General features: G+C 44.7%; 1 protein-coding gene across 4 annotated transcripts in view; it reads left to right on the plus strand.

Annotated features, from left to right (window-relative positions):
- Positions 1-26805, plus strand: part of ptpn9a (protein tyrosine phosphatase non-receptor type 9a) — a 278081-nt gene that overhangs the window by 19368 nt on the left and 231908 nt on the right. The window contains exon 2 of one of the 4 annotated variants that reach the window (XM_072493041.1): positions 7627-7704. The exons of 2 other annotated variants lie outside the window; for them this stretch is intronic. In XM_072493041.1, coding sequence (XP_072349142.1) covers positions 7642-7704 — 63 coding nt within the window. In that variant the 5' untranslated portion in view covers positions 7627-7641. Of the gene's footprint in view, positions 1-7623; positions 7764-26805 lie in introns of those variants that run through there. One more of the 4 variants, XM_072493043.1, reaches the window with a different exon arrangement.

Genomic DNA, 26805 nt, shown 5'->3' on the forward strand with positions numbered 1-26805 from the left:
GTGAGCTGTGGGGAGGATGCAGAGATGCTTCAGCGTGATTTGGACAGGCTCAATGAGTGGGCACATGCATGGCAGATGCAGTAAAATATGATAATGTGAGGTTATCCGCTTCAGTAGCAAAATTAGGAAGGCAGATTATTATTTGAATGGGTGGAAATTGAGAGGTGGATACTCAGCGAGACCTTGGTGTCCTCGTGCATCAGTTGCTGAAAGTGAGCGCGCTGGTACAGCAGGCAGTAAAAAAGGCAAATGGTATGTTGGCTTTCATAGCGAGAGGATTTGAGTATCGAAATAGAGATGTTTTAAGGCCACACCTGGAATATTGTGTGAAATTTTGGTGTCCTCTGAGGAAGGATGTTCTTGCTATGGAGGGAGTGCAGCGAAGGTTTACCAGGCTGATTCCTGGGATGGCAGGACTGTCATATTAGGAGAGACTAAAGCGGTTAGCATTATATTCATTGGAGTTTAGAAGAGTGAGAGGGGACCTCATAGAAATTTATAAAAATTCTAACAGATTTAGACAGAGTACATTCAGAAAGAATGTTCCCGATGGTGGGGGGAGTCCAGAATGGGGTCAGAATTTGAGAATAAGGGGTAAACCTTTTAGAACTGAGGTGAGGAGAAATTTCTTCACCCAGAGAGCGGTGAGTCTGTGGAATTCACGACCACAGAAAGTCGCTGAGGCCAAAATGTGTGATTTCAAGAAGGAATTAGAAGTAGTTCCTGGGACTAAAGGGATCAAGGGATATGGGGGGGAAGGTGGGATCAGGGTATTGAACTTGATGATCAACCATGATAATGAATGGCGGAGCAAGCTCAAGGGCTGAATGGCCTCCTCCTGCTTCTATTTTCTATGTATGTTTCTATGTATCAGAGGTTCAGGGAATGCCCATGTGGCTGCGTTCAGAGAATGCAAGGGGTGATGTACTTTCACAATCCACACAGGATAATTGAATGAACTGTTTTGGAGACTGTAGGATAGCAAATCAATATGAATATAAATGTCCTCAAAACCACAAACATTTTGAATCCTGTGCATAAGGCGTGTGTGTGAAATGAGCCATTGAATGCCAGTCCATTAGGAGGTTTGGGTTGAGAAATAACTTAATGCATAATCGTTATTAAATTGCGTTGAATTAACAGACTTTATTTTTGTAATCCAATATTGTGAAACTCAGAATCAACGCTTTTGGAAGTACTGCTTCCTGAATAATCCTGTATTCAGTATCTTGCAGTTTGTACTCTGACGCACTGATGTGTCTATTTAATGGGACAGTTCCCAGCACTCTGAACATGTAACAATGCCAGCAGTTTTCTGAAGAACTCATATTCCCCGTGGATTACCACCCCTTCAACATAGACTAGACTTTTGATAGGAGGGGTTGGAAGCTTGCAAATTGTTTTACAAGGAGTATATCTCCCTTCTGTTGCTTTATTTCACTGGCGTCTTCAGCAGCAGTAGCTCCTGATTAGGAAGAGCACACTTTGAGTAATGCATTTAAAATGAGATCCTGGGCTTTGGGAACGACCCGAGCAGAAGTTGAGAGGGGAGGTGGATGAAGAACATCAAAATAGGAGTAGCAAGAGGCCATTTGGGCTCTAAAGCCTGCTCTGCCACTCAATGAGAAAGATCTTTTAAAAAAAATAAAAAATTGAAAGTACCCAAGTATTTTTTTTCCAATTAAGGGGCAATTTAGTGTGGCCAATCCACCAACCCTGCACATCTTTGGGTTGTGGGGTGAAACCCCATGCAGACACGGGGAGAATGTGCAAGCTCCACAAGGACAGTAACCCGGGGCCGGTATCGAACCCGGGTCCTCAGCGCTGCAGGCAGCAGTGCTAACCACTGTGCCACCGTGCCGCCCTCAATGAGGTAGATCATCATGGCAGCTCTGATTATGGCCTCAACTCCACTTTCCTGCCTGCCCCCATAACTCTCGATTCCTTTGAAAATTAAAAATTTGTCCCAGTCTCTGACTAATATATTCAGTGAGACAGCCTCCACTGCTCTCTGGGTAGAGAACTCCAAAGGTTAACGACTCTCTGAGAGATAAAATTCCTCCACAGGGCTGTCTTAAATGGGAGATCCTTATTCTGAAACATTGCCCCCTAGTTCGAGATCCCCCAGAAAGAGTAACATCCTCTCAAAATCTACCCTGTCAATTTCCTCAAACTCCTAGAAGTTGCAATAAACTCACCTGTTGTTCTTCTAACCTCCGGCAGTAGTACTGAAAATGTGCTCCAGAACTAGCTGTGCCTCGGGCCAAGCTGTTCCAGTATAGCTACAGTACTGGAAACCCAACAATATGGGAAATTGCCCAAAAACCTCCTGTCCACAGAAAAGCAGGACAAATCAAACTCGGGGAAACTCTTTGGCAAAGGCTTGGAAACGGCTTTGACAAAGAGTCATCGGACTCGAAACGTTAGCTCTTTTCTCTCCCTACAGATGCTGCCAGACCTGCTGAGATTTTCCAGCATTTTCTCTTTCGTTTCAGATTCCAGCACCCACAGCAATTTGCTTTTATCGGGGAAACTCTTGATCATTATCTAGTCATTTATGGTTTGGGGTCCATATTGGATGATGAGGTGTGGAGTTGGCCCTTTGCAGGGTGGACTTCATGTCCTTGTGGGCGAGGCTTGGTTTGGTCCAACTGAAGGTAGATTTCAGGGCGCACCTGACCATGTCCAGAATGAGTTGCTTCTTATTAGGGGTGGAGGATGGCTGCGAGCACTGTTCAGGAGGTTCGGCTAACCATGTGCACATGTTCTGGTCTTGACCAAGGTTGTGAGGTTTTGGGTTTCCTTTAGTACCATGTTGGCGATTCTGGAGATTGAGCTAAACCCTGTCCTTTAGTGGCCATATTTGGGCATCAGACTCGCCGGAGCTGCAGGCGGGCGCGGGGCCGATGTCCTGGCCTTTGCCTCGCTGATTGCCTGGAGGCGAGTGTTGCTGGGGTGGAGATCTCCATCTCCACCCAGTGCCTAGGTGTGGCTGGGGGATCTGACGGGAGTACATAGATACATAGAAGATAGGAGCTGGAGGAGGCCTTTTGGCCCTTCAAGCCTGCTCCTCCATTCATCACGATCATGACTGATCATCCAACTCAATAGCCTAATCCTGTTTTCTCCCCATAGCCTTTGATCCCATTCTCCCCAAGTGCTATATCCAGCCGCCTCGTGAATATATTCAAAGTTTTAGCATCAACTACTTCCTGTGGTAATGAATTCCACAGGCCCACCACTCTTTGTGTGGAGAAGTGTCTCCTTATCTCTGTCAAATGGTTTACCCTGAATCCTCAGGCTGTGACCCCTAGTTCTGGACACACCTATCATTGGTAACGTCTTCCCTGCATCTACCCTGTCTAGTCCTGTTAGAATTTTATAAGTCTCAATGAGATCCTCCCCCCTCATTCTTCTGAACTCCAACGGGAACAATCCCAACCTAGTCAATCTCTCCTCATATGACAGTCACGCCATTCCTGGAATCAGTCTGGTAAACCTTCACTGCACTCCCTCGAGAGCAAGAACATCCTTCCTCAGAGAAGGAGACCAAAACTGCACACAATACTCCAGGTGTGGCCTCACCAAGGCCCTGTATAATTGCAGCAACACATCCCTGCTTCTATACTCGAAACCTCTCGCAAAGAAGGCGCATATACCATTAGCCTTCTTTACCGCCTGCTACACCTGCATGATCACCTTCAGCGAATGGTGCACAAGGACACCCAGGTCCCGCTGCACACTCCCCTCTCCCAATTTACAACCATTCAGGTAGTAATCTGCTTTCCTGTTTTTGCTTCCAAAATGAATAACCTCACACTTATCCAAATTATACTGCATCTGCCATTGAAAATGAAATGAAATGAAAATCGGTTATTGTCACAAGTAGGCTTCAAATCAAGTTACTGTGAAAAGCCCCAAGTCGCCACATTCCGGCGCCTGTTCGGGGAGGCTGGTACGGGAATTAAACCGTCCTGCTGGCCTGCCTTGGTCTGCTTCGAAAGCCAGCTCTTTAATCCTGTGCTAAACAAGCCCACTCACCCAACCTGTCCAGATCTTGCTGTAGGATCCCTGCATCCTCGTCACCTAATTTGGTATTTTTGTGAGGGCCACGAAGAATCCAGCACGAGTTTTAAGGATACAAAGTAATAACATTTATTTACAATAACATACATATATATTATATATATATAAAACTGCAGCAACAACTTCCCTTGCTGCACACTCCTTCCTGCTGGTTCCTGAACTGGCCAGCTTTATTTATACTAGGAGTTTACTAATGGTTTCTCCGCCCCCCTCATTGGGGAAGCTCATACTCCCACAGGATTGTGGGATTATCATTAGTCCCCAGCCAATGGTAAGTAGGCAGGTTATAACGGGTATCATCTGCAAAAAACATTAAGTTCCCTCACCCAAATCATTAATATATATTGAGAAAGTTAAGTACTCCATGAGGGGAGCAATCGAGGGGTTCTAGCGTAGATGGCAGCCTTTTATGATCTATTTCAAGGAATTGGTCATTGTTAGTTGTTAAGGGGAGGTGCGGGAATGGGGGGAGGTCGGTTTTATGAGGGGCTGTTCTATTTTTCTGTTTTTTAAGGTTGATGTATGTAAATTCGTTTTTTTTCTATTTTGTATTTTATGAAATGATACTTTTTCAAAAAGTGATCTATGTTGTTGTTGACAGTGCTATCAATCAACACTTAGACTGCAATAATCTGCTCACAGATACTCAGGTTGAGTTCTGTCAGGGTCACTTGGCTTTTGACCTCATCACAGTCTTGGCCCAAAACATGGACAAAAGAGCTGAAGACAGGGTGAGGTGAGAGTGACTGCCCTTGACGTCAAGGAAGCATTTGACAGAGTGTGGCATCAAGGACATTGAGCAAAACTGGAGTCAATTGAAATCAGGGGGGAAACCCTCTGCTGGTTGGAGTCATAGCTGACACAGAGGAAGATGGTTATGGTAGTTGGAAGTCGATCACTGTAGGGGTTCCTCCGGGTAGTGTCCTAGGCCAAACTGCTTTCAGCTGCTTCGTCAATGATCTTCCTTCCATCATAAGGTCAAAAGTGGGGATGTTCGCTGATGACTGCACCATGTTCATTCGCAACTCCTCAGATAATGAAGCAGTCCATGGTCAAATGCAGCAAAACCTGGACAATATCCAGGCTTGGGCTGCCAAGTGACATGTAACATTTATGCTACATAAGTGGCAGGCAATGACCATCTCCAACAAAAGAGAATCAAATCATTGCCCTTGACATTCAATGGCATTACCATCACTGAAAACTCACTATCAACATCCTGGGTGGGGTTACCATTTCCTTATTTCTTACTTTTAATTCTCAGTCTCCTCATCTAAGGAACTAATACTTTAACTGCTGTTTTCCTTTTAAAGTCTGTTTTTATAAGTATATAAAAAGCTTTTGCACTTATTGCTCTAGTATGCTAGCACAGTGGTTAGCACTGTTGCTTCACAGCACCAGAGTTCCAGGTTTGATTCCCGCTTGGGTCACTGTCTGTACGGAGTCTGCACGTTCTCCCTGTGTCTGCGTGGGTTTCCTCCGGGCGCTCCGGTTTCCTCCCACAAGTCCCGAAAGACGTGCTTGTTAGGTGAATTGGACATTCCGAATTCTCCCTCTGTGTACCCGAACAGGCACTGGAATGTGGCGACTTGAGGATTTTCACACTAACTTAATTGCAGTAAGCCTACTTGTGACAATAATAAAGATTGTTATTGTTATAATTTCTCCCTCATTTAAAAAAAAAGAAAGATCCTTTGCTGGTTTCTAAGCTTTTCCTAATCTGGCCTACCACTAATCTGCACAATGTTGTTTGCCTTTTATTTCCGTTTGATACCATCCTTAACTTCCTTAGTTAGTAACGGATGGTGCATCCTTCTCAGTGGAATATATTTTTGTTGCGGGTTATGAAATCTCTCATTAATTATCTGCCATTGCTTGTTCCCATGATAGTGAAAGATGGGAGCAATAAGGCCAGAGAACCCGAGATACCAAGGGATAGCCAGGTTGGATAAGGAAAAATGGGGCGACACGGTGGCGCAATGGTTAGCACTGCTGCCTCATGGCACTGAGGACCCGGGTTCGATCCCGGCCCTGGGTCACTGTCAGTGTGGAGTTTGCACATTCTCCCCATATCTGCGTGGGTTTCACCCCCACAATCCAAAGATGTACAGGGTAGGTGGATTGGCCACACTAAATTGCCCCTTGTCTGCTTAATCCACCCTAATTGCTTTTATGTTTATGTTTAAGACAGTAGTTTCAGTCTAAAATTTCTCATTCTCAAACTGAATGTGAAATTAATCATGTTATAATCACTCCTACCTCGAGGACCCTTTGCTATGAGATAATAAAATAATCCTGTCTCATTACACATTACAAAGTCTAAAATAGTCTGCTACCTGATTGGTCCCAGAATGTATTGCTGAAACTGTCCCAAATATACTCTATGATCTCTACGGCTGAAAAAGCACAACAGCGCCCATACTCCTTCAGGAAATTAAGGAAATTTGGCATGTCCACATTGGCTCTTACCAATTTTTACAGATGCACCATACATAGAAAGAAACCTATCTGGCTGCATCATAGCCTGGTATGGCAACTGCTTGGCCCAAGACTGTAAGAAATTACAGAGAGTGGTGAACACAGCCCAGTCCATCATATGAACCTGCCTCCCATCCATCTACACCTCCCGCTGGCTTGGGAAAGTTGGCAGCATAATCAAGGACCCCTCCCACCCAGGTTATTCTCTCTTCGAACCTCTTCCATCGGGCAGGAGAACAATCACTAATAGGTTCCAAAACAGCTGCTTCCCCGCTGTTCCCAGACTCCTGAATGACCCTCTTATGGACTGAACTAATCTCTCTCCACACACCTTCTCTACTGAGTAGTACTACACTCCGCATGCTTCACCCGATGTTGATGTCTGTCTATGTTTACATTTCTGTATCTATCGTATGTCCTATGTTTTTCATGTATGGAACGACCTGTCTGAACTGTATGCAGAACAATACTTTTTACTGTACCTCAGTACATGTGTCAATAAATCGAAATCCATCCTCGAGTCTACCTTTACCAATTTGGTTGGTCCAACCTATATGAAGACTAAATTTGCCCACAATCATTGCAATACTCTACTTACAAATCTGTATCATTTCTTGATTTCTATTCTTTTCACAATGTAGCGAATATTAGGGGGCTTATAAACTACTCCCACCAGTGACTTCTTTATTTTGTTTATATTTAATCTCCACCCAAACTTTTCCACATCGTAATATTCGGAGCCCAAATCGTTTCTTACTACTGTACTGACTGTATCCTTTCTTAGCCGAGCTACCGCATGGCCTTTTCCCTTCTTCCTGTCCTTCTGAATGTCAAGTAGTCTTGAATATTCAGTTCCCAGCTCTGGTCAGCTTCCAACAATGTCTCGGTAATGGCTATCGTATCATCCTATGTTTTTGTTTCTGCTATCAATTCCCCATCGTGTTATGAATGCATGCATTTTGAAATTATTTCCTGATGCATTCTTAAGTTTGTACACTGTGTCCATTCCTGTCACACTGATTAACATTTCCCGTATCACATGCACTCTCTCTTTCTCTTCAGGTCCCATAACCTAAGATGGCGTTGGCGACCTTGGACTTCCATATGTTGGTCCACAGTTATGCTTGGCAAACTACTAGAGTGAGTTGCCATTGATTTCTGCAGGTTCCGACTAACCAGGAGACTCTCCTGCTCTTACCGTAGGTATATTGAAAGAAATTGCAGGTTGACAATCAACCTGTTTGGCTACATTATGAATGCACACTCCATGGCCATCACTTTTCGGGAGTGGGATTTGAACCCGAAGCGTCTGGCTCAGAGGTAGAGATGCTACCACTGAGCATAAGACACCGTAGTGCTGCACTGTTGCTTTGCCCTTTCTCTTTATTTTTCCAAGCCCCCCCTCAAATGAACCCTCCCACTCCATCACTATTTAGTTTAATGCCCCCTTTATAGTCCTAGTTGTGTGATTCTCCAGTACACTGGGCCCAGAGTGGTTTAGGTGAAGGCCATCACAACTGTACACTTCCCTCAGCACTGGTGCCAGTGCCCCATGAACCAGGATCCATTTCCTGCACACCAATCTTTGAGTCATGCACTCAGCGCTCTGATCTTATTCACGCTATGCCCATTTGCTTGTAGTACGGTTAGCAATCCAAAGATTATAACTGTTTTAGTTCTGCTTTTCAATTTGACCTCTAAATGGTCATGCTCCCTCCGTAGAACCTCTTTCTTGGTTCTACCTATGTCGTTGGTACCCTCATGGCCCCCAAGAACTGGATCCTTCCAACTCCTAGTTCCTCTCTGGCCCCGAGGAAATGTCCTTACCCCTGCCACTGGGTGAGGCAACACAGCTTTCGGGATTCATGCTATCAGCTGCAACTGACACCAGTGGTGCAGATGGTTTGGTCAGTATCAAGTGGTTGTTTGTGGGAGCTGGCTGTCCACAAATCAGCTGTTTCTTATGTTACAATCATGACGACAATCAAATGCTGCAAACATCTTGAGATGCTGTTGAGGTCAGGAAAAGTGCAAAGGAAATGAAAGTTCTTTTTCCAAATAAAAACAGAAAATGCTGGAAAAACCCAGCAGGTCTGGCAGCATCTGTAGAGAGAGAAAATGGAGTTAACATTTCCCACCCCCGCCCATATGAGTCATGCGGACTGAAAACATTAATTGGATTTGTTTATTGTCACGTGTACTGAGGTACAGTGGAAAGTATTTTTCTGCGAGCAGCTCAACAGATCATTAAGTACATAAAAAGAAAAGGAAATAAAAGAAAATGCATAATAGGGCAACACGAGGTACACAATGTAACTACATAAACACCGGCATCGGGTGAAGCATACAGGGTGTAGTGTTAATGAGGTCAGTCCATAAGGGGGTCATTTAGAGTCTGGTAACAGCAGGAAAGAAGCTGTTTTTGAGTCTGTTCGTGCGTGTTCTCAGACTTTTGTATCTCCTGCCCGATGGAAGAAGTTGGAAGAATGAGTAAGCCGGGTGGGAGGGGTCTTTGATTATGCTGCCCGCTTTCCCCAGGCAGCAAGAGGTGTAGGTGGAGTCAATGGATGGAAGGCAGGTCTGTGTGATGGATTGGGCTGTTTTCATGACTCTCTGAAGTTTCTTGGGCCGTGCAGTTGCCATACCAGGCTATGATGCAACCAGATAGGATTCTATGGTGCATCTATAAAAGTTGGTAAGAGTTAATGTGGACGTGCCGAATTTCCATAGTTTCCTGAGGAAGTATAGGCGCTGTTGTGCTTTCTTGGTGGTAGCGTCGACGTAGGTGGACCAGGACAGATTTTTGGAGATGTGTACCCCTAGGAATTTGAAACTGCTAACCATCTCCACCTCGGCCCCGTTGATGCTGACAGGGGTGTGTACAGTACTTTTGCTTCCTGAAGTCAATGACCAGCTCTTTAGTTTTGCTGGCATTGAGGGATAGATTGTTGTCACTGCCCCACTCCATTAGATTCTCCTTCTCCCTCCTGTATTCTCACTCGTTATTTGTGATCCGGCCACTATGGTCGCATTGTCAGCAAATTTGTAGATGAAGTTGGAACCAAATTTTGCCATGTAGTAATGCTGTTCCTCTCTTCACGAATGCTGCCAGACTTGCCGACTTTATCCAACATTTTTCTGTTTTTATTTCGGATTTCCAGCATCTTCGGCATGTTGCTTTTATTCTTTCCTTTCGAGTCTTTCCATAAATACTTGGTGGGAAATTTCATCACTCTGTTTCTTCCACCCAGTGTGGAAAACCATGATGTGCAAAATGGGAATTTTCCTCCTATTTGTCATTTGAAAAAAAACCTTTCCTTGTAAACGCATCTGATTGAATAGACCCTATGCTCCCAGTCCAAAGATGTGCAGGTTAGGTGGATTGGCCATGATAAAAAAATTGCCCCTCGGCGTCCAGGGATGTGTAGGTTAGGTGGGGTTATGGGGATAAGGCAGGGGAGTGGGTGGGTGCTCTTTCAGAGGGTCTGTGCAGACCTGATGGGCCAAATGGCCTCCTTCTGCACTGTAGGGATTCTATGATTCTAGGCTGCTTATCATATTGCTCTGAAACCTCTAGCTCAAAAACAAGTTCTCTGAAATTGCTTCCTCGTTTTCTCCTTTGTCACATTCTGAGTGGGTACCACAAGTTTTGTGGGTGTATAGATGAAAGCAGTGATTGGCACATTGGTTTGTGCAGTAACCTGGGGTTGAACGGACCTTCCTATAAAGGCAAATGTGCTGCACACTTTTTGTGCTTATGGCTTGAACATTTTAAACTAACTCGTATGTCTGTAGCGTCCACCTCGTCAAGGAAGAGAAATTTATACTCCTCCCGTGTTGTCATTGTCCTGTGGCCCTGATGAGACAGGTTGGCAGAATCCATGTCAGTCTGCAAGCGTCCACCGTCCTCCATTCAATGGAATGGGATGCCAATTTTGGGTATTACAGGGAGACATTAGGTACTTGGAGCGGAAATATTCTCTTAATTGATTTGTTTAAAGGTTGATGGAAGATTGGAAAGATTCCAAAAATCATTTTATATGATATTTCTCAGGCAGCTTCTCTCTATCAAAGTGCCTGTAATTCAGAGAAATGTATTTTGAAGCTTCTTCGCTCGGAAGTGAACCAGTTCTGCAGGGACAGATTGAAATTTCCTTTCCTGGTGCTGCAGTCTCCCAATCAAGTTATTTTGAGAAACAGTTAACCGAATTTTAATTTCCATCAGCGTATCTTCTAATTGCCTCTCCTTGATTCTTTAATTTGTAGTATTTTGTTTAGCAGGAAGGGCAGAGTAAAGTGCAAATGTAATGGTCAAATATAGCAATCGCCAGATCACAAAAGAAGTAGGGCAGCATGGTAGCACAGTGGTTAGCACTATGGCTTCACAGCGCCAGGGTCCCAGGTTCGATTCCCGGGCTTCGGTCATTGTCGGTGCGGAGTCTGCTCGTTCTCCCCGTGTCTGCGTCGGTTTCCTCCGGGTGCTCCGGTTTCCTCCCACAAGTCCCGAAGGACGTGCTGATGGGTAATTTGGATGTTCTGAATTCTCCCTCTGTGTACCCGAACATGTGCCGGAATGTGGCGGCTAGGGGCTTTTCACAGTAACTTCATTGCAGTGTAAGCCTACTTGTGACAATAAAGATTATTATTATTGATGCGAAGTTTACACTTAAATGACAGCAAAGTTGTTGGAGTTACGGGGATAGGGTGGGGGTGTAGGCTTTGGAAGGGTGCTCTTTCCAAGGGCCAGTGCAGACTCGATGGACCGAATGGCGGCCTCCTGCACTGTAGATTCTACGATTCTATGAAAGTTATGGATAAGGTGGGAAAACATAGAAAAGATGTTCTAAAAAAATATAAGCATTGTTGCAAGTTGCCTGTTGCAGTTGAAATGCGTTCTAGGTTGTACAGTGGTCGAATTGGCAGAGGTACTGGTCATAGTTTTTCAATTTTCTTTGGATATAGGTGTGGTGCTGGTGGCGGGGAGGTTGTTAATGTTGTATTACTATTTGATAGGGATTAGTGGGAAACCGAAGAGCACACATCAGTGGTCAGATAATTATTATAAACTTTATCAGCGATAAAAATCCACTTGCAAAGGTGGTGCAGTGGTTAGCACTGCTGCCTCACGGCATCGGGACCAGGGTTTGATCCCGCTCCCGGGTCATTCTCCATGTGGAGTTTGCACATTCTCCCCGTGTCTGCTTGGGTCTCATCCCCACAACCCAAAGATGTGCTGGGTAGGTGGATTGGCCACGCTAAATTGCCCCTTAATTTGAAAAACATAATTGGTACTCTAAATTTATAAGAAAAATAACCTCAACTTGCACTTGGAAAGGAGAAATCTAGAAGAGTCAGCACATATTTGTTCAAGGCAGCTTGTCTCTCACCAACTTGGCTAATTGGTGGTGTAGTCTCTGGGGATACGGTGTTATGGTAATGTTGGACTAGTATTCCAGAGGCCCAGGTTAATGTTCTGGGGACATGGGTTCAAATCCCACCCCAGCAAATCTGGAATATAAAGCTCGTCATCAGTAATGATGAGCATGAAACTATTATCGATTGTTGAAGCCCATCTGGTTCACTCATGTCCTTTAGGGAAAGAAACCTGTCCTCCTTACCTGGTTTGGCCTACATGTGACTCCAGATCCACCGGTTGACACTTAACTGCCCTCTGAAATGGTCTAAGAAGCCACTAAGTTAAAGGGATGGGCAACAAGTGTTGGCCTTGCCAGCAGTGCCCACGTCCCTTGAAAGAATTTAAAAAAACTTGATTGAATTCTCAAATGAGTCAACGCAGAAAGTCAATCAAGACAGCGCATTATCTGTTATGCTTTTGGAGGGCATTCAACTAAGTGTCACAGAGGCTTATTAAGAAGACGGAAACCCATAGAATTAAGGGGAAAGTGGTGGTTTAGATATGAAATTGGCTTGGTGACAGTGAAACAAAGGAGGCTGGGAGGTGGTTTGCGTTGATGGCCGCCAAAACTTGATTTTGGGACCATTATTCTTTTCCATTGTTATGAATGATCCTGACTCGGGTAAGGATCCGTGTTAACAGGTTGCAGATGATATTGCATTTTCTTAGTTGTCGATCATGATGAGGATAGTTTGATAGGCTTCAGAATGATATGGACATCATGATGAAATGGGCAAAACATGTCAGATGGAGATTCATGTGGAGAAGTGCGAAGTAAGCACTTGGGAGGATTAAAATGGAGAGACAGTGTACTATAAATGGTATGACTTTGGAAACTGCCTGAGCAAAGAGAACTTGATTAAATGGTTAAAAAAGGATATGAGTTACTTGCATTTATAAATCGAGGAATAGAATATAATGTAAAAGCAAGAAGATTATGCTGGAAGTTTATAAATTGATCCCTGTAGAGACCAATAACTTGTAAAAAGACATTTAAATTTCCAGTGACTGACTTGGAAGGATCACACGACAAGATTTCAAGCGTTGACAATTTTACTGTAACAAGCAAATTAAAAGCAACATTGCTTAAACATTATTCAGAAGGCAAGTTATATTCTAACTTTTAAAACAACCATAAAATCCCACTGTAATAACGTGCGCGGGACATATGGTGTGGGGATAATAGTTTTCCCTGTGCTCCTTGAGGAGCACGAGCTTGTATAAAAGGTCGGCCAGTCTGGAGCCGATCAACAGGAGAGAGTACCTGGTGAGGTTCTACCGGTACTCATGTATATAAAATAAATGTCATTTATGTTTTACTTACCTGGACTTCCCGTGCCTTATTAAACCCATCACAGTTAAACTTTGCTCTATCCTTTTAACTGGTCACTTTATTCTCCCAGAACCAACGCAAATTATTCTCCACACCTGGGGCTTTGCTTCCTTTACCTTTTCCAGCTGGGTAACTTCTAAACCCATCGCTAAATCACTGTTAGGGTGATATTCTCCCATCTAACTAAAGCTAGGTGAATCTTCCAGCCTCATTTAAATCCTTTCAAATTTGGTCTTTTCAATCTAAAAAATGTTCCCACCCATCTTTGTCGTGACTAATGAGAACAACACTTTCTCTGCGTAGACTCTCTCTCTCACTCTCGCTATCTCCCTCTCTCTCAAAACCGAGCTGATACGAGGATCACTCTTCCCACTCTCAATGCTCATCTCCCTGGCAATGTCAATCATGTGGGCCTTGTATTCATGTTGAAATGCTAACGAGCTGACTTTGGGTGGTGCCGATCTGTTGAGTGGTCGCACGAAAGGTGGCCTTCCCTTGAGATCTTCGATTTAAGCCCTTATAGCCTGTAAATCTGACTCCAAAATAATTATTAAAAGTTCCATAAGTTCCAGGATAAAGAGCAGATCCTGAATTGGGCGAGAAGCACACGGTGCTGTAGATAGGAGGGACATACGATCCTCATCTATCAGGACATTGGGGCCGATCTGGCCAAGCAGGAGCTGAATTTAATGGAGCCAAAATGGCTTTAGTCAGAAACAATTTGCGGTTCGGAAGGCTATACCAGGCGAGACTTTGGGTAACAAACAGCAAAATGTAACATTATTTCAATATGTCGGAGGATGCGCAGACGTTCATCCAGATGAACGGGCTGGAAAGTACGCAATAGTGGATACATAGAAACCATTAACCGTGATTTCCCGTTTGCTGGACTGAACAATTGCATGGTCTTGGGTGGGCGGCGGGGGGGTGAAGAGAGAGAGAGAAGGCTAAGGCACACTGAAGTGAGAAAGACGGGGGGAGGGGGAGGAGGAGAACAAAACGGATGGAGGGTAGAGGACGTTGCTCCTGGAGGAGCCACCACACTGGCGAGCATGCTAGTTGCTAGAGCACGGAAGTAAGAGAAGCGGGGTGGGGCCCGCGACGCAGCTCCCAAAAGGAAGGGTGCACACGACAGAAGGGGGGGACAAAATTAACCGGGGGAAGGGGGCGTGGCGCAGGGTAAGGCGGAGAGGCAACATGGGTACAGGGAGAGAGAAGAGGGAATGGCAGGAGCAGAGGGGCCTGGGAGTGTGGGGGTGGGGGGGGTGGGGGAGTCGGGTTTAGGTGTGAGGGGGACGGTAGAACACTGGTTACAACAGGTCGCACATGGGGATGATGGAATAAAGAAGACAACAGCGGAGTTTTAATTGGAAACAAAATTGGGTACTGTCATGTGAGAGTACCTTTAAGAAATGTGTGTTTAAGAAATGTACCTTTAAGAAATGGGTGTTTATCAGTGATGTCAGAGTGTGGGTGGAGCTGGGCTGTCTGTCAGATTTTTACTTTTGTTTTAGGCTGTTTGCTGCAGGGTGTGTTTTAGTTTCGTTTTCAGTGTTGGAGCTGAAGCCAGACAGAGCAGGTGTACTGTTGATCTCTCTGCCATGAAAAGACAATCTCTTGATCATTTGGTGAATTCAGAATTATAAATGTTCTCAGTAGTGAATGTAAACCTGATGTGCTTCTGTTAAAAGGTGTTTCTTTTCTCTTCTGGATGTTGTTTGGGAAGTTATTAAGGATTACTTAGTGTTGTATTTGAATTGATGGTTGCTAAGATGTTCACTGTATGTTTTAAAAAGGTTAGCTTGAGTTCATAGAATAAACATTGTTTTGCTTTAAAAAATACTTTTCCATTTCTGCTGTACCACACCTGTAGAGTGGGTTGTGTGCTCCCCATACCACAATCTATTAAAAGTTGTGGGTCAGGCGAACTCCATGATGCACTTTGGAGTTCTCTAAACCCTGGCCCATAACAAATTGGGGGCTCATCCGGGACAAAAGTCTGTCTATTGGATTGGCTTAGTGAACTTAAAGACAGTGAGGGGTGAGCATATTGTGGTTGTTTTTCAGGTGTGGTATTCTAGTATAAGTGGGGAGTGTGTTGTGCACAATAGCTCTTTCAGAGGCTCAGAAGTTTTTGGGGGTGGAGACGGTCACACGCAGTACCTTACGGACAGAGACTAAAAGCAGACTTAGATTTGGCAAAAACATTGCAGTTAACATTACCTGACAAAATGCAAAAAGATGAGGTAATTATGGCGGTGGCTAAGCATTTAAAGTTGCCTGCGATACAGTCTGACTCATTAGAAATGGCAAAGATCCAGTTGCAGATTAAGCAACTTGAACATGAGAAAGAATTAAAGCAGCTTGAATACGAAAGAGAGAGAGTGGAAAGAGAAAGAGAGAGAGAGGAAAAAGAAAAGGAGAGAGAAGAAAGGAGAAAAGAAAGAATAGCCCGAGCAGAACAAAAAGAAAGAGAAAGGGAGATACAGATCAGGGAAAAAGATAAAGAGAGAGTTTGTACTTCAGAAAATGGCCAAGAAACATGACAGTCAGTTAAAATTGGTAGATGTAAAGGGAAACGTACAGTTAGATGATAGTGAGAAAGAGCGTCAAAGTCGAAGGCTTGGTGGGGATCTATTTAAATATGTCCAAGCATTGCCATGACTTGATGAGATGGAGGTGAAAGCCTTGTTCATTTCATTTGAGAAGGTGGCTAAACAAATGAAATGGCCACAGGACATGTGGGTATTTCTGATTCAAACAAAGCTGGAAGGTAGGGCTAGTGAAGTGTTTGCATCACTTACCGGTGGAGGTATCTGGGACGTATGAGGAGGTGAAAAAAATCAATTTTAGGTGCATATGAACTAGTGATTGAAGCCTACAGACAAAGGTTTAGAAATTTAAGGAAAGAATTTGGTCAAACATACATGGAGTTTCAAAGGCTCAAGCAGAGTAATTTTGATAGGTGGATAAGGGCTTTGAAAATAGACCAAACGTATGAAGCTCTCAGAGAAAATATACTTTTGGAGGAGTTTAAAAATTCAATTCCTGATGTAGTGAGAACTCATGTGGAAGAGCAGAGGGTTAAAACTACGAGGTTAGCAGCAGAAATGGCAGATGATTATGATTTAGTTCATAAATCAAAGCTTGGTTTCCAAAATCAGTTTCAGCCTGTGAAGGCTGGAAACTGTGGACATGAGAAATGCTCAAAGTGGTCAAAGTAAAGGTGATCTGATGGGAGATAATAAGGAGAGTGTACCGCAGATTAAAAAAAGAAATCGAGGAGGGTGGAAGAGACATGAAAAGTTTCACATTTTTTCACTGTAATAAACTAGGCCATGTAAACTCACAGTGTTGGTGGTTGAAGAAAAACACTGGGAAGGCTGATGTGTTAAAACAGGATAAGACAGTGGGGTTTGTTAAAGTGGTAAAGGAAAGCCCAAGTGAAGCGAAGGAGGTGCAAAAGATTGTACAACCTGATCAAGAGGTGATTGATGAGAAGGTGCCAGATCTCTTTAAAGAATTTACTTGTGTGGGTAAAGTTTACTTGTGCATTAGGAGGAGCAGGTAAAGAAGTCACAATTTTAAGAGATATGGGAGCTAGTCAATCTTTAATGGTAAGAGATGAGGAGTTATGTAGTCTGGGAAGAATATTGCCAGAAAAGGTGGTAATTTGTGGAATTCAGGGTGAGAGGAGTAGTGTTCAATTATATAAGGTAAGATTGGAAAGTCCAGTGAAGAGTGGTGAAGTGGTAGTACGAGTAATAGAGAAACTATCTTGTCCAGGAATACAGTTTATCTTGGGTAATGATATAGCTGGATCGCAGGTGGGAGTGATGCCTACTGTGGTTGATAAGCCAGTGAAAAATCAGACAACTGAGGGACGAATATCCTGGGATTTTTCCGGATTGTGTAGTGACAAGGTCGCAAAGTCACAGGTTAAGACAAGAGGAGAAATCAAAGAGTGAAGATGAAGTTAAAGTGCAATTATCAGAAACAATTTTTGATCAGATGGTTGAAAAAGAACAAGACCAGGTGGAGGATGAGGCGGATATTTTTAGTTCAGGAAAATTGACGGAGTTACAACAAAAGGATATAAAATAAAACGGATGTATCAGAAAGCATACATGGAAGAGGAATCTGAGTATATCAGAGTGTTATTACCGTAAAAGTAATGTCTTGATGAGAAAATGTACATATGCCGGCGGATGAAAAGTGGGCAGAGGTTCATCAAGTAGTATTGCCGGTAGGGTATAGAAAGGAGGTGTTGCGAGTTGCACATGAGGTACCAGTGGGAGGTCATTTGGGAATAAGGAAAACTCCAGCTAAAATCCAGAAACATTTTTATTGGCCTGGACTACATAAAGATGTAGTTAAATTTTGTCAATCATGTCACACATGTCAAGTGATAGGGAAACCTCAAGCAGTGATAAAAGCAGACCCCTTAATACCATTCCAGCATTTGAGGAACCTTTTACAATGGTCCTAATTGATTACGTAGGACCGTTTCCTAAAACAAAAAGTGGGAATTAATATCTTTTGACTATAATGGATGTGTCCACTAGGTTTCCAGAGGCCATTCCAGTACATAATATTACAGCTAAAAAGATTGTGGAGGAGTTACTTAAATTCTTTACTAGATATGGATTCCCCACAGAAATACAATCGGATCAAGGATCAAATTTTACCTCGCGGTTATTCAAAGAAGTTATGGATAGCTTAGGAATAAAACAATTTAAATCAACTGCATACCATCGAGAGTCGCAGGGAGCGTTAGAAAGGTGGCATCAGACATTAAAGACAATGTTGAGGGCTGATTGTCAAGATTATCCAGAGGATTGGGATCAAGGAATTCCATTCGTACTGTTTGCAATTAGGGATGCACCTAATGAGTTCACCGAATTTAGTCCTTTTGAACTAATGTTTGGTCATGAGGTAAGAGGACCACTTTAATTGATTAAGGAAAAATTGGTGAGTGAGAAATCAGAACTTACATTATTGGATTACGTGTCAAATTTTAGGGAACGATTAAATAGAGCAGGTGAATTGGCTAGACAGCATTTAAAAGTTGCACAAAATGTGATGAAACGGGTAGCGGACAAGAAATCCAAAGTTCGTAGTTTTGCCAGTGGAGATAAAGTTTTAGTATTGTTACCGGTGGTAGGTGAACCTTTAAAAGCTAGGTTTTGTGGACCGTATCAGATTGAAAGGAAATTAAGTGAGGTGAATTATGTGGTAAAAACGCCGGATAGAAGGAAGACTCACCGAGTGTGTCATGTGAATATGCTTAAAAGGTACTTTGAAAGGGAAGGAGAGAAAAAGGAGGAGGTTTTAACGATTCTAACTCAAAATGACGAACCAAATCCAGATGACTTGGAATTTGACATTTCTCAAATTAAATTGGAAAACAAGGATGTACTTAAAAATTGGGAAAATTGTTGAGTTACCTTCCAAAGGAAAAACGGACTGACCTGAAAGAGATATTGATATCACATGGGCAAGTTTGTGGAGATAAATTGGGAAGTAATAAAATGGCTATACATGATGTAGATGTGGGAAATGCTGTTCCGATCAAACAACATCCATACAGATTTAACCCTTTAAAATTGGCACAGGTTAACAAAGAGGTTGAGAGTATGCTTAAAAATGGCATAATTGAAGTGGGTTGCAGCCAATGGAGCTCACCCATAGTGATGGTACCAAAGCCAGACAGTACCCAACGGTTGTGTGTGGACTATAGAAAGGTTAATGCAGTTACAAGAACGGACTCTTATCCTATCCCACGTTTGGAGGATTGCATTGAGAAAGTGGGACAATCAGCTTTTATTTCTAATCTGGATTTACTTAAAGGTTACTGGCAGGTACCTTTATCCGAAAGGGCGAAGGAGATTTCAGCTTTTGTGACTCCAGATGGTATATACCAATTCAAAGTTATGCCATTTGGCATGAGAAGCGCCCCAGCAACATTTCAACGGTTAACTAACAAAGTTGTTTCAGGATTACCCAATTGTGCGGTATACATCGACGATCTGGTAATTTTCAGCCAGACATGGACAGAACATTTGAAACATCTGATTGAGTTATTCGATCAACTTCAGGAGGTGGGTTTGGTGATAAACCTAGCGAAAAGTGAATTTGGAAAAGCCCAAGCCATTTTCCTTGGCCATACAAACGGACAGGGTTGAATGGTCACACGGGATATGGAATCAACAGCTATTGAGGAGTTTCCGATACCCTCAAGACGAAGGGAAATAATGCAATTTCTTGGCATGAGTGGATTTGATCGAACATTTGTGCAAAAGTTTTGTAGTGTGATTGCTCCACTGATGGACTTGCTGAAGAAACGTCAAAAATTTCAGTGGACAAAGGACTTTCAACAGGCATTTGACTGCCTGAAAGCTGTGATAACCAATGCTCCTGTGTTGGAGAATTGCAAGGGACTCTGTGATCAGATTGAACTAAAGTATCTGCTTTAAAGAGACATGCCAAGGCGTAGAGAAATGGATGGATCGTGCAGAGACCACCTTGTTCAAAGAGACTGTCAATCGAGACAGATTTCAGTTGGAGGAAGAACAAACATAAAAAAAAATTATCCCTGTTTGCCTGTGTTGTTTTTTTGAAACAAAAAAGTATATTTACTGTGCATTTCTTAAAGGATAGTGAAAAGGTGAAAAATGAAACCATCTGGAAGTTGATGGTTTATTTTTTTTCTTGAGGGGAGGTGTCATGTGAGAGTACCTTTAAGAAATGGGTGTTTAAGAAATGTACCTTTAAGAAATGGGTGTTTATCAGTGATGTCAGAGTGTGGGTGGAGCTGAGCTGTCTGTCAGCTTTTTACTTTCGTTTTAGGCTGTTTGCTGCAGGGTGTGTTTTAGTTTTATTTTCAGTGTTGGAGCTGAAGCCAGACAGAGCAGGTGTACTGCTGTTCTCTCTGCCATGAAAAGACTATCTCTTGATCATTTGGTGAATTCAGACTTATAAATGTTCTCAGTAGTGAATGTAAACCTAATGTGCTTCTGTTAAAAGGTGTTTCTTTTGTCTTCTGGATGTTGTTTGGGAAGTTATTAAGGATTACTTAGTGTTGTATTCTTTGGGGGTTGTATTTGAATTTATGGTTGCTAAGATGTTCACTGTTTTAAAACGGTTAACTTGAGTTCATAGAATAAACATTGTTTTGCTTTAAAAAATACTTTCCCATTTCTGCTGTACCACACCTGTAGAGTGGGCCGTGGGCTCCCCATACCACAATCTATTAAAAGCTGTGGGTCAGGTGAACCCATGATGCACTTTGGGGTTCTCTAAACCCTGGTCCATAACAGTACCCTGAATTTATTTTTAAAAAGAAAAAATAATAGCGTACAGGGCACTCAGCGACATGAAGGAGAGCATGGCTAGGCAAGGCTGATCGATCCCATGTTAGATGTGTATTGGCAATACTCCATGGCCCCGACCGTGGAACCGCTGACGAGAGGAAGAAGCTACAGTTGGAGTTTTAGCTGCTTTCCGCCGGGAAAGCAATGCACCAACTGCACCAGACACGGGTGACCATTTTTGAATATGGGGACAAGGCCAGCCGCCTACTGGCTCACCAGCTGAGAAGGCAGGCAGGCACAAGGGAGATAGCGCAGGTCAGGAATGGTAAACTAGTCACCGCGTCAGATAAGATAAATGAGGCCTTCACGACTTTCTGCTGAGAGCTGTACTCTTCCGAGCCCCCGGAGGGGGACTAAAAAGATGACACGGTTTCTCGATGGGCTGGACATACCAGCTGTGAGGGAGAAAAAGAGAAGGGGAACTGGGGTAAGTCACTGAGATAATTAACTCCATGCAGTCGGGGAAGGCACCGGGTCCAGACGGATTCCTGGTGGACTTCTATAGAAAGTTTGCGGTATCACAGGCCCTACACAGGCGGGAGATATTCTGTGACTCGCTATCGAGAGGGCCCCTGCCACCCAGCTGACACAGGCTCCTATTTCGCTGATTCTAAAAAAGACAAAGTCCCGATGGAGGGCGGGTCATACAGATCCATCTCACTCCTGAACACTGACACCAAAATCCTAACGAAGGCCCTGGTGAGGTGACTGGAGAGTTGCGTGCCAGAGGTAGTCGTGGAGGATCAGACGGGCTTGTCAAGGGTATAAAAGTAACGGTGAACATCAGGCGTCTGCTGATCGTGATCGTGCCCCCATCCGGGGAGGAGACACCAGAAGAATCATGTCCCCAGATGCAGTGAAGGCCTTTGACAGAGTCCAATAGAGGTACCTCCTGGTACTGGAACAGTTTGGGTTTGGGCCAGGGCTCACCTCATGAGTGAATTTGTTGTAAAACGCTCCCATGGTGAACGTACGAATGAACACCATCAGCTCTGAATGCTTCCGGCTGCACAGAGGCAACTGAGCCACTCGTTATTGCGCTCAGATCAGTGAAGGAGTGGAAAGGCATTCAGAGAGGAGACAGGAAGCACAGTGTCTCCCTCTATGTGAATGACCTCCTCCATGTCTCAAACCCCCTAGCCAGTATGGGAAGAATAAAGGAACTCCTAAGAGCTGGGGAAACTATTGTTTAAGCTGGCCCAAATATCCCATAAGTGCACACGGATCCACAAATGGTACCTATTGAGTCTTGTGGAGGGGGTAGTGCGGGACCTGCAGAGGTGGGATTCGCTCCCGCTTTCGCTTTTGCTGTGGGGAGAGTGCAGATGACCAAGATAAACGTGCTGCCCAGGTTCCTCTTTCTGTTCAGATCCCTCCCAATCTTCATCTCCTAGGCCTTCTTCACCAAAATAGACAAACTAATCATGGCGAGTGTGAGGTGTGTGTGTGCACGCGTGCGCCGTGTTTGTGTGTGTGTGTACCGTGTGTGTTGTACTAAAGAGGAGGAGAAGTGTAGGTCACCTGGCCCTTCAGAACCTTTTAGTCTACCACAGGGCGGTCACTGCAGAAGGAGCACGGGGATGGATCACTGAGCCGGTGGTGGAATGGGTAAGATTGGAGGAGAGCTCCTACTTGGGGACTCCCAAGTACTGGCCATGGGCCCAATTCCATTCCCCCCCCCAGCCAAGAAGTCCAATGGTAGTGGTCACGCTCAGGAAGTGGATCATCCCAGGCACCACTTTGGCCTCGTTGCAATGGCCCCCATATACAAGAACCATAAATTCACCCCTGCGTCAACAGATGCCTCCTTCAAAATGTGGAGACGGGACAAAAGAGTACTGACGGCAGGTGAACTATACAGGGACGGCAGAGTAGAGACCTTGGGGGAACTAACGGACAAGCTCTAGCTCCTGAAAGGGAATGAACTTCTGTATATCCAAATAACGAACTTGGAGCATAGATCATAGAATTTACAGTGCAGAAGGAGGCCATTCGGCCCATTGAGCCTACACTTGACCTTGAAAGAGCACCCTACTTAAGACCACACCTCCACCCTCTCCCCATAACCCCCCTAACCTTTGGACACTACAGGCAATTTAACATGGCCAATCCACCTAACCTGCACATCTTTGGACTGTGGAAGGAAACCGGAGAATCCGGAGGAAAACCACACCGACACAGGGAGAACTTGCAGACTCCGCACAGACTCAAGCAGGGAATCGAACCCGGGTCCCTGGCACTGTGAAGCAACACTGCTAACCACTATGCTACCGTGCCGCCCCAGTTCCTCCGTTAGAGACAGCAATGTTCCCCCAGCTACCAGGTCATTCCCTACTGGACAGATTTCTAACCGCGGACGAACTAGGGGACAATAACTGCGCTGATAAGTATGGATGACCACTGGAGGAGGTAAGGTTACTGCTGGACAAGACATGGGAGAAGTAGGAGGAAGAGCTAGGCATTGCAATAGGGAGAGGACTCTGGAATGAAGCACTGAAGAGGGTGAACTCCACCTCCTCATGCACAGGGCTGAGCCTAACGCAGCTGAAGGTGGTGCACAGGGTGCACGTGACCAGAACACGCATGAGCAGGTCCTTCTCGGAGATGGAGAACAAATGTGAACGGTGCCAGAGAGGCCCGGCCAACCATACCCATATGTTCTGGTCCTGTCCCGGGACTGGACAACCTTTTTCAAGGCCATGTCCAAGGTTGTGGGGTGACATGGCCGAGGGTGGAGCCGTGCCACAAGTGCCGGTCTTTAGGGTAATCGGAATAGCCAGAACTCTTTAAAGGGGGAGTGACAGATGCCCTAGCCTTTGCCTCCCTGATCACCCGCTGGAGACTCCTGCTCGGTTGGAGATCAGTGCCACCCAAGGCCGCAGACTAGCTGTCCTACCTGGCAGAATTCCTTAAATTAGAAAACATAAAATATATCATTCGGAAGGTTTCCACAACATGTGGAAACTATTCACCAGCCTGGTGCAAGACTTAGGTTCAGTACCTTCAGGTCAGGAGGGAAGGTGACAAGATTGATTTGTTATACAATTTAATGATCATTATCTCATTTCCAAGAAGTGCAGTGAACTGCCTTTGCTCTAGTTATCTGGATCCTGAATGTGAACTAATTTTCTCTTCACTGCAACTGTCAAAGAAAAATGGATTTGTCACAGTCAAGCAAAAATGTTTTGTGGTAGGAGTTCTGGAATCACATGCGTGTACAAGTTCATTCAACTTGTAATGGTGAAAACCAACAACAAACACGGTCCTGTCAAACTTCATGAGGATTTCCATGTCCCTCCCCGTTCTTGGAAGCTTCATTTATCCTTCTAGTAATTTACCATCAATGCTTTAGATATAGATTGACAGCATAAACATGAGCTACATGACCACCTTTTTTCACAATAACTCTGGTGCCGATTCTCGCAAATCTTTCTGCTTTACCACTTTGCAACATCTTATCAATCTTAATTGCTTCCTGTAATCAGCATCCTCTCTGTCACTTTCTTGGCTGCTACAAAAACTTCCACTTGCAGTTTGTGTTCCTCCTCTGACTAGTGCCCTAGTTTTCTCCAATTCTCCTGTTTACGCAAGACCAAAGTTTAATAATCTTTATTAGTGTCACATGTAGGCTTACATTAACACTGCAATGAAATTACTGTGAAAATCCCCTGGTTGCCACACTCCGGCACCTGTTCGGGTACACCGAGGGAGAATTCAGAATGTCCAATTTACCTAACGGCCCTTCTTTCGGGACTTGTGAGAGGAAACCGGAGCACCCGGAGGAAACCCACGCAGACACGGAGAACGTGCAGATTCTGCACAGACAGTGACCCAAGCCAGGAATCGTACCTGGGACCTTGGCGCTGTGAAGCAACAGTGCTAACCACTGTGCTGCCATGCAGTTAATAGAAAACAGTTCAGTTTTTAAAAAATCAAAGCTTTTATTCTGGTGCATTGAACCGTAGTTACATTAAAGCATGTTTTTCTTGTTTAACTCTGGAGGTTCCCTTACTTTCTCTTTTGATTCTCATCACTTTGAGCCAAGAATCTCGTGTCTTTTCCCAGAACTGCTTTGAAACCTGGTGCAAATCGTGCAAGACAGACATGGGACAGTAATGGTGCTACTTGTTTGTTGCACTTGAGATTGGTAGGTTAGTGTGTGGGGATTGCAGGTGTGAACCCAGTTTTCCACTCTGGTTATGTGCTGGGCACGGCTGGGCTCCATGCCTCTTAACCCCCGCCCCACTCTCCTTTCGTTTGTGTTTGTTGTTTTTCTGTGGTTTCCCCCTCCCTCCCTCTGGCTTATTAACTGTTGGCTACAAACAGGTCTTGGAACAACTGGGTGAATGACTCCCATGTTCTGTGGAAACCCACTTCCGACCCCCGAATGGCGAATTTAATTTTCTCCATCTGGAGAAATTCCGATAGGTCAGACAGCCAGTCTGCAGCTTTGGGTGGTGCTGTTGATCGCCAGCTGAGCAGAATTCAACGGCGGGCGATTAGGGAAGCAAAGGCAAAGGCGTCGGCCCTCCTCCCCATGAAGAGGTCTGTTCTGATACCCCGAAGACTGCCACTGTCAGGCATGGCTCCACCCTCATCCCCACCACCTTGGACATTGCCGCGAAGTGAGCTGTCCGGTACCTGACTAGTCTGGGGCAAGACCAGAACATATGGGCGTGGTTGACCGTTCACATCTATCATCCACCTCCGGGAAGAACCTGCTCTTTCGGGTTCTGGTTAAGTGGGCTCTGTGTACCACTGCCAGCTGCAACAGGCTTTGCGAATGTTGAGGGGGAGTTAACCCTATGCAGTACTCCATCCCCCCTCCCCCCAGGGTGTCCGCATCCAGTAGGTCCTCTAGCGATTGTTTCGGTGGTCGCGAGTATGTCCTTGTTTCCCACCAAAGACGTTTTTGACCTGAATGTATCTTAGCTCGTTTCCCCCCCATCAGCTGGAACGTCTCTGTTAGTTCCTCTAGTGTTGTCAGTCCGTAACTGTCAACCTACCCCCATCCTTTTGAAGGTGACGCCCATTATGGCTGGTGCGAATCTGTGGCTGTTGTGGATGAGGCCTTAGCGGACATTTTGGTTAATCCGAAGTGCTGTCGTAGTTGGTTCCATGACTGGAGTGTGGCTATCACAGGACCATTATAAAGAAAACTCTAACTTTGGACCACATAAGGCGATATTCAGTCAGAAGACCAAAAGCTTGGCCAAAGAGTTGGGTTTAGGAAGCATCTTAAAGGAGGATAGAGGGGCAGAGGGGAAATGCTAGAGTTTAGGGCCTCAGCAACCGAAGGTACAGCCTCCAAAAGTGGAGCAATTACATTTGGGAACCTGGCATAACACCAGGCATACCCCTCCCTCCCTCAGCCATTACTGTCAAGCTACAGGACCTACCCTGCTTTATTGAGAAGTGCAGAGGTGCCAACCGGTGAAACTACAATACAGGACTACATGCATGCTAATCAGTGGAGTAGCATGTAATGGACAGAATTAAACAATCCAACAACTAATGGGAGCATCCCCAATCTCGATGGTGGTAGAGCCCAGCACATGAGTGCAAAAGGCGGGGCTGAAATGTTTGCAACCAACTTCAGCCAGAAGTGTCATGTTGATGATCCATCTTGGTCTCCTCCTGAGGTCTCCATCATCAACCAATTCAAGTCACTCCATTGGACACCAAGAAGTGGCTGAGCGTAGTGGATGTAGCAAACACAAAGACAGCAAGGATCTTGAGTTAGAGAATCATAGAATTTACAGTGCAGAAGGAGGCCATTTGGCCCATCGGATCTGCACCGGCCTTTGGAAAGAGCACCCTACTCAAGCCCACACCTCCACCCCATCCCCGTAACCCAGTAACTCCACTTAACCTTTTTTGGACACTAAGGATAATTTAGCATGGCCAATCCACCTAACCCGCACATCTTTGGACTGTGGGAGGAAACCGGAGGAAACCCACGCAGACACTGGGATAACATGCAGACTCTGCACAGACAGTGACCCCAGCCCGGAATCGAACCTGGAACCCTGGAGCTGTGAAGCAACTGTGCTAACCACTGTGCCACCATGCTGCTGTACTCTAGGGACAACATGATTACTGAGGAAGTTCTAGACAAC

The sequence above is a fragment of the Scyliorhinus torazame genome, chromosome 30, assembly GCF_047496885.1.
Source record: "Scyliorhinus torazame isolate Kashiwa2021f chromosome 30, sScyTor2.1, whole genome shotgun sequence".
Lineage (NCBI taxonomy): Eukaryota > Metazoa > Chordata > Chondrichthyes > Carcharhiniformes > Scyliorhinidae > Scyliorhinus > Scyliorhinus torazame.